Below are 10,942 nucleotides of genomic sequence, written 5' to 3' on the forward strand. Positions count from 1 at the left end.
GAAAGAGACCCCACCTCCACTATCAGAGAAGGGGCTGGCTCCCCCTCATTTGAATCCTCCTTCCTCTACCTTGTCAACATTCAAGTCCAACCCCTCCACTGGAACTACCTGGAGGCTGGCCCCTGCCAGAATGGCCCGGCTGGAGCTTAGGGGACTTGCTCTTTCTCCTTCCACCAGGGGTGCCCCCAGGGAAAGTGGACGCTGGCCCGCTGTGGCTGCCCTGTGGTCCTCACAGCCAGTACTCTCAGGAGACCTGGCGGGGTCGTGGGTTACACCTTGGGCCAGTCACCGTGAAGGTCAGCAGTCCAGAAACCTCCTTGCTCCTCTGGAGAAAGGAGAGGCTCTGCTCCCATACAGAGTTAACACTCAGACACCGGACGGTGTCAGATAGGGAGATGATAATAATTCACAATTTATCAAGAGCTCAGGAGGATGGGAGGGTGGGGGAAGAGATGGGGGGCAAGAGAAGCTGATACCAAGGGCTCAAGTAGAAATAGCATGTTTTGAAAAGGATGATGCTTGACACAGTGGATGGATGGATTGTTTCAAAAGCTGTTTAAGAGCCCCCAATAAAATGATTTATTTTTAAAAAAATAATAGCTACCGTCTCGGAAACCCACAGGGGCCAGCTCTACCCCATCCTATAGGGTCACTGTGGGTCAGAATTGACAGTGGAGGCAGACATGAGTCACTATCTAGCTTCAGGAGCCGCAGGTCATGAAGCCCTGGACAGGTGACTCACTACCCTCAGGTGCTCCTCACCGCGGGGTCTGATTACACACACACACACACACACACACACACACACACACTGGCCTCGGAAGCTGAGCCTGCAGGCCTGCTTCCTTGAAACCACTGAGGATCCGTGGGAGGCCGGCTCCCCCAGCGCGGTGATTCCGTTCTGAGTACTCCGGGCTCCTCAGCTTTGCTGCAGCCAGGCCGGCCTGTGAGAAGCAGCATCTTTCCCAGTAAAACGGGGTTTGTTGTTCTAAAGACTCCGCGCTTTTCACAGCCCAGCAGGCTGTAACGCTAATATTTACCCAAATGCTGGGACACACGCACACCCCCGTGCAATGGGCGGATTACCCCATGTACCGCCCTGGAAATCGGGCCGGCCTTTCCCCCTTACCCGCCCACCCTCCTCCCTAAGACCCCGACACGGAGCTTTGGAGGTCGCCTGGGCGTCTCTGATTATTTGCATCGATGACCCTGGGGCAAAATTCTTGGGTCATCGCTGGAGGACGGGCCTCGGGAGGGGGAGGGGGAAGGGAGTCGTGGCCAGGCCGGGGGAGGAGCGACAAGCTAACCCTAACCTCCACACCCCCACTCTCACTGGGCTGCAGCGCTCTAATCTGGGGCCACCGGACTGGGCCGCCTCCCTGGTGATAGCGACGCCGGCCTGGGCAGCGTGGCGACAGAGAGACGCAGCGGGGGGAGGGGGGGGGGGGGACAGTAACCACCACCACCACACCACCACCACCACCCCCGCCCCCCTGCCGGCTTGGCCATCCCCAGAGCTTAGCCAAATTGTTTTGACGGCCTGGGACAGCATAGAGACAGCAGTGCGAGGGCGATCTAATGGCTCTTAATTCCATGAGGGTGTGCAGAGAGCCCCAGGTCAGGAGCGGGAAACATGAGGCCTTCGGGAGTCATGTCTGCTCAGAGGACCTGACCCCCCACCCCGGCTTGGAAGGGCCTGAAACTGGCAAGGGGGGTGATCCCACTGGGTTGAGAGTTGGGGAAGAGGTGAGCACCTGCTCCAAGGTTTTTCCCAGCACAGGGAGTCCTGGGGCAGCATCATGGGGGTTGAAGCCTGTCTCATTTCCTGGCGCCAAGGTCTCCCAGAGCTCCCAGGATCCAAAGCAGGCCAGCATCAGACCTTCTTTCTGGCCTGCACTTACACCTAACACACAGGCTCAGCACTAACAGGTTGCCCCCTCTACCCACCAGCCCCCGCCCCCTCACACATACACCTCAGCCCCCACTTCACCAATCAGCAGCCCACATCAGCCCCAGAGGTCTCTGAACTACGGGAAATGGGAGGAACATTCCAGCAACTTGGCTTGAACAGGACGGAGGCTGGCCTTTCCACACTCTGGGCTCAATATGCACAGCCATGGCTGTGCGGACTCCTCTCCCTGAAGCTAAGCTAAATCATCCAGTCACTCACCACCAACCAGGCCCCCACCACCACCACCACCACCACAGCAGGTGTCTGATTTGCATCTTCCCCAGGTCCAATCTGCTGCCCCAACTTGAGGACCTATGTCTGCTGCGGGCTTGGTTTCTCTCTGGAAAAGGCAGCAGCTTGCTGAGAGCCAGTCAGGGGAACCACTTTGGGAAATTGGACATGGTCTCAAGTCCCTGAGGCCAGTCCCCACCCTGCTGGAACTGCCGCTGACCAGGCAAGGCCTGAGTGGTGCTTGTCCCCTCTAGGCTGCTTAGAGAAGCAAAGGAGGAGGAGCCATCAAGCCCACCAGGGATGTGGGGTGTGTGTGTGTGTGTGTGTGTGTGTGTGTGTGTGTGTGTGTGTGTGTGTACAAAATGTGTAAGGGGAAAAATTCCATCATCTTTCATTCCATTTTTCCACAGAATTCTTGAGGTCCCCTATTCTGGGGGGCTCATCCCCCTAAGGAGGTTTTAGACATTGGATCTGAGGGACAGTGCTTTTCCTCGTCATTGTTGCTGAGAGAGTGACTTGGGAATAGTTTCCCAAAACCAAACCAACTAATTGCTGTTGAGGAACTAGTGCATATCTCCATTCATATTTTTTGGTGGGGGGCAGGGGATAGGGTAGGATGCAGCAGGAAAGATGGAACCCTATCTTAGGGGAGGAGGAGGTTGTACACTTAGCACACGACTCTCTCTTTCACACACACACACACACACACACACACACACACACACACACCAATGTGTCTGCAACTCTCCTCTACAGCCTCTCTCTTGAGCCCAATCTAAACTCAACATTGAGGGCCCTGGTCTAGGCTTGCCTGAACTGATCCTGGTGGTGGGATAAAGGAGGCTGGATGCTGTGGGGGAAATGGTCAGAACTAAAAGGGCATGCTGGCCGCAGAGTTCTCTTCACGGAGGTTGATGCAAAAGAGAGGATGGGTGCCCTGTGGGGTCTCTCCCAATAGTAAGGCAGGGTTTGCAAGAAGGGGTGAGGGTTCTGGTGATGCTTTTCGGGCACACCTCTGTCTGCAGCCTGTGCTGACCATTCGTTGGCCTGGACGGTCTGTTTTCCACAGTCCCTCCTCCCCAATCGCAGATGGGGCTGGGGCACAGGGCCGTGAGGTGGGCAGCACCAAGTCACCCCTGAAAACCTCCCCTTCAACAAAGGGTTCACAGCAGGGACGCTGGGACACTGTCCAGGAGAGCTGTCCCTGTCTTCCAGCCAGCAGGGGAAGCGCCAAAGAACCGGACAGTGACTTAGGGACCCGTGTCCGGCAGGGAGGCCGGAGCAATCAGAAGAAAGGGAAACCTGAATCGGATGGTGAGAGAAACGACAGAAAGGGAAAGACAGACTTGGGGGCAAAGGGAGAGAACGAAAAGGCCGAAGCGAGAGGCGGAGGAGAGAGGACTTGCGCAGAGATGGAGCCAGGAACGAGAGAAACAAAGAGGGAAAGGAAACCGGGGCGAAGAAGTGGAGGGGGGCGAGGCGCTGGGGAAGACGCGGAGTGGGCGGTGCGCGCGCCGCGCGGAAGCTCCCGGTACTTACGTGCCCAAACGGGTCCAGGTGGTTGTTGGTGAGCTTGAGCTTCTGAAAAGAGACCAACTGCCGCATCCAGTGCGCCCCGGTGGCCGGCGAGTCTGGGTGCACGTAGAGGCGGCCCGGCATGGCGGGCTCCGCTTTGCCGGTCACAGACCTGGGCCAAGGAGAGATGTGACCACCAGCCGGCGCGACCTGGAGTTTGTGCTCCGCCGCGCGGCCGGCTTGGGCCTGCTTGGGTCCCCTCAAAGCCCGGTGCCAGAGACCAGGCAGCCCGGACCCGGTGCCTGTTGCTTCCGCCTCATTCGACAGCTGAGCGGGAGCACCCCCTGAAAGTCCTGCAGCCTCTGGCTGCTGAGGAATGATGTGGATCCTGGGAGCCTCTGCAAAAAGACTTGAGCCCTCGGAGCAGCCAGGGGAGCAGCGAACGAACAGAGCAACGGCTCTCTCCTTTCTTTCCCTTTTGAATTCCAATGCCACGGGCCATTTTGCTATTTCATAAACGGGCGCATTCAAAGCAGGTCGCTCGTAAAAAATAACTATAAATGGCTTTAAGCCCCCAGAAAAATACCTCCAGTGACTGGTAACAATACCTTACCAAAAAAAAAATCCCTCACGACCTGTGGGCCTGATATGTATAACCACTTCGCTTTCCCAGAGCCTCCGTTTTCTCATCCAGAAAAAGGGAAGTAAACGAAAACCTCCTCTCCCTTCACCTTAATACTGCCAGGAAAACTCTGCGACTAACGTCTGGCCAACAAGTCCATTCTCCAGCAGAGTGGAGTCGCTCACTAGGGTTTCCGAGGCTGTAAACCCTCCTGGGAGCGCAAAGCCTCCTCTTTCACTCAAGGAGCAGCCTGTAGGTTCCAAAGGCTGACTTTGTCGTTAGCAGTGCAATGCCTACCCAGCCTGCTGGGGCATGGGAACTCCTGGTGCCAAGATTAGGATCATAGAAGCCTCCAGCGCACAGCAAAGGCTAACAATAGGTTGGAAAGCGGTAGCTGGGTGGCCACTTTGCCCCCTCTACCCTTCTCCCCTGCCCTCAGTCGCTTACCATTTATTATCCGCGAACTTGTATCTGTGGTCGTCGGCGGGAACGATGTCCATGAGGAGAATGTACTTGGTTTTGGGATTAAGACCTGTCGCCTTCACTTTGTAGCTTGGGAACATCCGCCTAGGATGAAGGGCGGAAGGGAGAAGGGGAAAGGGTAAGGGGCCCTGTTACTGCCAATATTCGGACACGCGGGCCCCGCGGATTCGAAGGAAAGTTGGTTGCGGAAGGCTAACTGGTTGTACCCGCTCCGCGCGAGCGTCCAGATCCATCTCGGGTTTCCCCGTTAGTTGCGGGGTGGCGGAAAGGGAGCGGAGGAGAAAGAGCGAGGCAGGCGGAAAATGGAAACCAGGAGGCGAGCGCTTGGAGAGAAGCGGTTGTGGGGACCATCCACGTTTCCTTCTTGTTTTTTTGGCCAGAACCAGGCACCTACGTTGGGGTGAATGGGGCTTATTAGGTACAAAGTAACCACCCTTTGGACCCTGCCAGGGGCGTTGGGCCTTCCCAAGGGTGTCAGGGCCACACCCAGGTGTGCGCGGCCTGTGGAGACGCGCTCAAGACGGCACGTGCGTGGGTGACCACGCCTCTGGCCAGAGCTTGAGGACCCTTGCTTCCCAAGGTCCAGATCGGTGACTGGAGTTTCTTTCTAAACGTTCCAACTTCCGCCTGGAAGCCTGGCACGCTTCCTGGTCAAGAAATTGCCAACCCATCCGGAGTGGGGGACCGGAGGCGCTGAGCCCTGAACGAGGATCCGGTGGGTGGAAAGGCCGTGCTGCGCTCATTCCCGCGTTTTCTACAGTGCACAGGCGCCTTTCCAAGTCCCAGCCCGCTCGAAGCCCGCGCCTGGGAAAGTAGGGCTCCGCAGGGCTGGCCAAGGAGTGGAAGGATTCATCCCCAGGGCTTGGCTCACTCCGAGATGGCGGGACGGGGCGCGTGGAGGCCTCTCTCCCTTGAGCCACGCCGTATTTACTGCCAGGCGCGCCTGGAGGCGGAGGCGCAGGCGGCTGCGCAGGCCTTTTATAGTGAAATCCTCTCCGCTCAGACTGCGGCTGGGGAGAGACCGGCCTGGTGTTTCGTTCCTTGGCGAACGGGGCAGAAGCCTTCCATTCGCTGGTGTAAACAGTCGCGCCTCCTCGTTCATCAGGCCTCGAGGCGGGGGTGGAGGGGAGCCGACTTTGTTTAATTTTGAATAATAATAAATGTCACTGTTGCACCTTTACTGCCAGAGGCTTTGGCTGGAGAGAAGGGGGGCAGCTGGTGAAATGGCTTCTATCTCCCTATTCACACAGCCGGAGACCCAACCCTATCGGCCTGTCCCTTCGCTGGTCCTGCGGGAAGGACCTGGACTCTAGGTCTTCCAAGACACAGAGGGCCAGATGGGGCCAGTAAGGCCCCCAGGCCCTAGACGCACACTCGGCGAGCGCGTATACACACACACACTTTGTGAGCGGCACCAGTGGACACACACACACACCCCACCCCTTAGTGAAACATTGGGAGCTAGAAGCTTCCAGCGTTTAAGAGGAACTTCGGCGAGAATCCTGGCGAAGCCGCGTGTTTATCGGTGTCTGTATATAGAGCCCGGCTGAGCCCCGGTTCAGTTTCAAAGGCTCCGCCTGCTTTCTATAAACAATGAAAGAGGTAGCGAATACAGTCCGAGTTTGACCGTGGACGGGTGGGACGCTGGAACCGGTCCAAGGTCGCCGAGGGCAGGAAGCTTAGTAAGCAGGGACGGCAGTGAAGAACCAGGCGTGAGACTCCTTGAAGCCCAAAGCCGATGCGGCTCCAGGTCTTCTCTGAGCTGGTCCATTCCCCTTCAGTCTCCCCCTCCCCCGCCACGTCTCTCTCAGCTCTCTTTCTCTCCTTACCAGTCTGCACCGGAGTGTTGCCAACCCCACCTCACCCAGCCACTTTCTCCGGTCACTCCACAACTGGAAAGCCCAAGTTTCAGAAGTTGAGTTTCCCTAATTCACCCACCTGCTTGAGACGGATGGGGTAGGGGGGTGGGGTGGGGGAAGGACTGTGTTTTTCCAACAAGAACTGAATCCAACCAACTGCTACCCCCTCCCCCCCTCTCTCCAGCCCTGTGCTTCAGGCTCGCTCTCTCTTCCTCCTTCCTACTTCTTTGGGTCTCTGCGGGGTGGGTGTGGGGGAGCACCTTAAATGCTCCTCCGCCCTCTCTTCCACAGCGTCCCTGCTATTCCACGCAAGTGACCACGCACCTTCCGGCCTTTGTTATGATCATCTCTGTGCCCACGTCGTGGAACTTCAACCACAGCTCTCGCTCGTGGAGGAACACCTTGATCCCTTCCATGCCCTGCAGGAAGCGGAGACCAGTCAGACCCAGGCCCAGACAGCGAGGGACGATCAGGCTGGCTCACCCCACTGTGGAGCACCGATCTCCAAGAAAACACTGGGGGTCATTCCTTCCGACCCCAAGCCCAGTGGGCAGGAAGGCTGGCAGCCTCCAATCCGCTGGGCAGTGCGCAGGAGGGGAAGAGGAGGTTGCTGGGAAGCCGGCGGCAGCTCTGGCCCTGGCCCTGTTCTCTGGGTCTGCTCAGCCCGGGGAGTTTGGTTTGCAACAACCTCCTGATGTCCCAGCGTCCTCTCCTTCTAAGCGGCTCTCTCAGGAGGCTAAGGAGTAATTCATTTCTCCATCCTCCTCCCCCATTTTCCAGGGTGCCCGTGGGAGGAAGAGGCCAGGGGAAGCATCAGGTCTATTTCAATATTCCCTTTCGTTGAGGAGCAGGACTGTGGATGGGTGCCTCCATCTAGAGAAGGCCCACTCGGGATGGTTTTAGACAAATTCTCCAAGTGCACACGCAGATGTGCAATTACTGCTGACGTGTATATTTATTCTCCACCAGTGTGGGTGCAGATACGAAAGCCTGTGACTTTTCCAATTAAACATTTTTGTATTTGCCATAATCTGATCTCATAGCCCAGAGGGGGGTGGCAGTGGCCCGGAAGAATTCTCAATGTCCCTTCTGCAAAGCCTGCCCCCACCCACCCACCATCCATCCCAGAGCCAGCTCAGATCCCACCCAGCTGTTTTGTTTAAGGGGTGCTAGGTGAAGCCATTTAACCTTGCCACTCGCAACTAAGTTATTTTACAAAACCAATGCCAAAAAACAAAAATCATATACAAAGCGGCTACTTTGAGAGGGTGCATAAGCTTCCAATAAATGAATTTGCATTTTCCCTTTAAAAAAGAAAAACCTGATGTGTGTGACCCCAGGGTCTCCCTGCTTCCCAAGAAAGGTCACATGAGCCATGGAGCACAAATAAGACACCCGTATTGGCCAGAAAGACCATCAAATGGAAGGTATTCCTTCTATTCCAACACCTCTATGGTCAGCTATTCCCGCTGAGCACCATCTGGCACCGAGTGCCAAGAGCGTAGAAGTCCATGAGGCAGAAGCGCTGGAAGACCCCACGTTCTGTGCCGGCCCAGCACCGGGTCTGCTGAGCATGCAGCCCCTCTGTCCTCCCCGCGTGTTCCTGAGACTGGCTCGGCCAGGCCAGGCCCAACCGCAAGACAAATGGTGCTGGGCGCAGGGCTAGGCCCTGGTTTTCGGAGGCGGGTGCAGGCAGAGGCTAGGCAAGATCTAAAGAGGGGTCAAGCCATCGCTCACGGCGACCTGAAGCGGCCGCTGACCCGGCCCTTAATGAGCCGCGCAGGGATGAGTCTATACCTAGCAAATTAGCCAGGCTGTCTCTAACTAGTCTCAAATAGTCGATAATGAAGGCTGTTCTAAATAGAGATGTGCACCTTTCCCAAGCTCCCTGGCATCAGAATCATTCCTTCAACAAGGCGGATTTGTTCCTGCATGGGGAGGCTGAGCCCAGAACAGCGGGGTGAGTGGGAGTTGTCGTTTTTTTTAAAAAGAGAGCACAAGAGAGAAATGAGGCCGTGGATTTTTTCCCCCCTCTCTGGCAGGTTTCCACCAAAGGGACCCAGGTCCTGGGGCCTCTTACCTGCTGGGTGAAGGCGGCCTGTGGGGACGACGGGGACTTGCTGGGGGCCCCCAGTGCGCCCTCGGGTTTGGAATCACAGGGCAAGTCCTTTGCGTCCGGCTCCAGAGGTGTGTGGGCCAGGCCAAAGCCCTCGTCTGCGTCGGCCATAGTGCGCCCCGGGCCGGGTGCCCGCGCCGGGATCTGCTCTGAGGACAGCAAGGGCAGAAAACCGGCCAGCCGGTTGGGAGATTGTCCTTCTAGAACAGGAGGGAGCGGTCTGGCTCAGGTACTCCAGGACCAGTCCCTCCGCCCTTTGCTGCCAGTATTCTGCGGCCACTCTGCACCACGTCTGGCCAAAGCTCCGGCCGTCAGATCCCGCGGGGGCAGGCCCGCATCTCCCCTGCACCCTAAGCAGGCCCCCGCGATAAGCTCACTGCCCGTCAAATCTGTCTGGACTTTTGGAAGAGCCAATAAAGATAAGGAGTTGGTATTTTTGGAAGCCATTGGGTACGAACCAAAACCAAACCAAAACAAAACCCCAGTGTCCCTTTGAGACCTTTTTTTTTTTTTTTGGTCCAATTACACAAGGCCGAGGGGGCTGTTTGGGGGACACCTCGCTGGAGGAATCTTTTTCTGCATGGGGCAAAATGCTGGAAATGACCCGCCTCTTGCAAAAGTTAAAACCCTGGAGGGGAGAGAGGGAGGGAGGTGATGAGGAGAGCCTGGTACAAAAGAGAACCGGTGTTATCTGCATCAATGCGGTGCCTTTCGATTGCTGCCGGCCTTTATTTAAAAGGAAACGCTCTCTCCATCCCCTAACCTTAAGAGAGAAAGCTTAAAAATGAAGGTGATCGGCTAGACGGAAGGCCGGCGGGAGAAGAATGTGGCTTCGTAGCAGATCCCCAAAGACTGCCACTGGCCCCGCGCTCTGCAGCCGGCTGAGGGGCGCCTTCTCCGGGCTGCCTCCGCTCTCCAGTCTTGGGCAGGCATTTTGTGAAGTGGCCGGGCCTGGAAGAGAAGCTTCTGAGACTTTCAGCCGGGCCTGCTTCACTGGGGCTTCAGGGCCCAGGCTGAGGCTTGGCCAGACAAAATTGGCTGGAGCTCACGGTGTCCTAGCAGCCCTCAGGTTCCGAGTTGGAACCCGAAAATAGAACAGCCAGAGACATTTAAGTCCCGTGAGCCTACCTCCTGTTCTCGGATCTCCTTCCAATTTCATCCACCTTCCTAAGTAGGATTGCCCTCTTAAAAATCAAGAAGACTGAGAGGCATATGCAAAGGACACTGCCCACCCCAATATACCTTAGCAGTCCTCTAAAAGAAAGCCTGCACCCAGATACCTCCTCCATCACAGCGGCAAGAGACCCAGAAATGGGGCCCAGGCCTCCAAGAAGCTTGCTGCAACTCGACCAGCGGTTGGGATAGGGGTGATCAGAGCCCCACGGTCTGCTATCGCAACAAAAGGGCTGGGGGCTGGTGACTGGGTGCCCCACAAGCGCTTCCATTCTCTTCTGGCCCCTGGGAGGCTTCACCCCACTCTCTCTCCAGGATCCACAAGGCTCTTGCAACCGAACAAGATATAAGTGACAGCACCAGGCCCTGTGGTCTACAATCCTCCGCGCTGCTCGCCGGGACACACAAGCCTCCGCGCTCAGCTCCACGCGCCGCCCAGGACGCCTCGGGCGTCCTAAGGCTCTGCCGAGATCCGGCACCCGGATCGTCCGAGACCCGGCGGCTGGCGTCCCTCATTCGCGCCGCCAGGCACCCTCCCGAGCCTCCCGCGCCAGCTGCGGGGCGGGTTACCTCACTGGGTGACGCCGGCGCATTCACTGCGTCCACGCTCGCTCCTAGCAGGGAAGCCGGTGGTGAGGCGGGGGCGCGGGCATAGTGGCTCCCGGGTGAGGCGGGGGACGGCTGGCTCAGGCTAGTAGCTACTGCGCCCTACAAAGGAACACCCACCGCCGCTGGAGCCTCGGCGGCGACTGCCCACCTCCAACACACCTCCTCCGCGCTCGCTCTCCCTAAATACTTCCAAGTGGCCTGGCGCCAGGAGGGCTCCAAAGGACGCGCAAGCCACTGCCTCCGGACTCGCGCAACCGTAGCGTCCCGGGGCCGCCCTCCTCGCGCCGCTGGAGGGAAAGTTGGGAGAAAGGAGGAAGCAGGGCGAATGGCCGAAGGCGTTTCGGAATGCAGCGGTCAGGGTTAAAACTCTGGAATCCGAGATG

General features: G+C 57.5%; 1 protein-coding gene across 1 annotated transcript in view; it reads right to left on the reverse strand.

The window, feature by feature from the left end:
* Positions 1-10,942, reverse strand: part of LOC123522467 (T-box transcription factor TBX5-like) — a 19,442-nt gene that overhangs the window by 7,981 nt on the left and 519 nt on the right. Inside the window, exons 2-5 of the mRNA XM_045296891.1 lie at positions 8,742-8,926; positions 6,986-7,080; positions 4,767-4,886; positions 3,722-3,869 (exon numbers count right to left, since the gene is read on the reverse strand). Coding sequence (XP_045152826.1) covers positions 3,722-3,869; positions 4,767-4,886; positions 6,986-7,080; positions 8,742-8,926 — 548 coding nt within the window. The remainder of the gene's footprint in view (positions 1-3,721; positions 3,870-4,766; positions 4,887-6,985; positions 7,081-8,741; positions 8,927-10,942) is intronic.

Source organism: Echinops telfairi, unplaced genomic scaffold (genome assembly GCF_000313985.2).
Source record: "Echinops telfairi isolate 266 unplaced genomic scaffold, ASM31398v2 ScPeMD7_7412;HRSCAF=8450, whole genome shotgun sequence".
In the NCBI taxonomy this organism is placed as follows: Eukaryota; Metazoa; Chordata; class Mammalia; order Afrosoricida; family Tenrecidae; genus Echinops; species Echinops telfairi.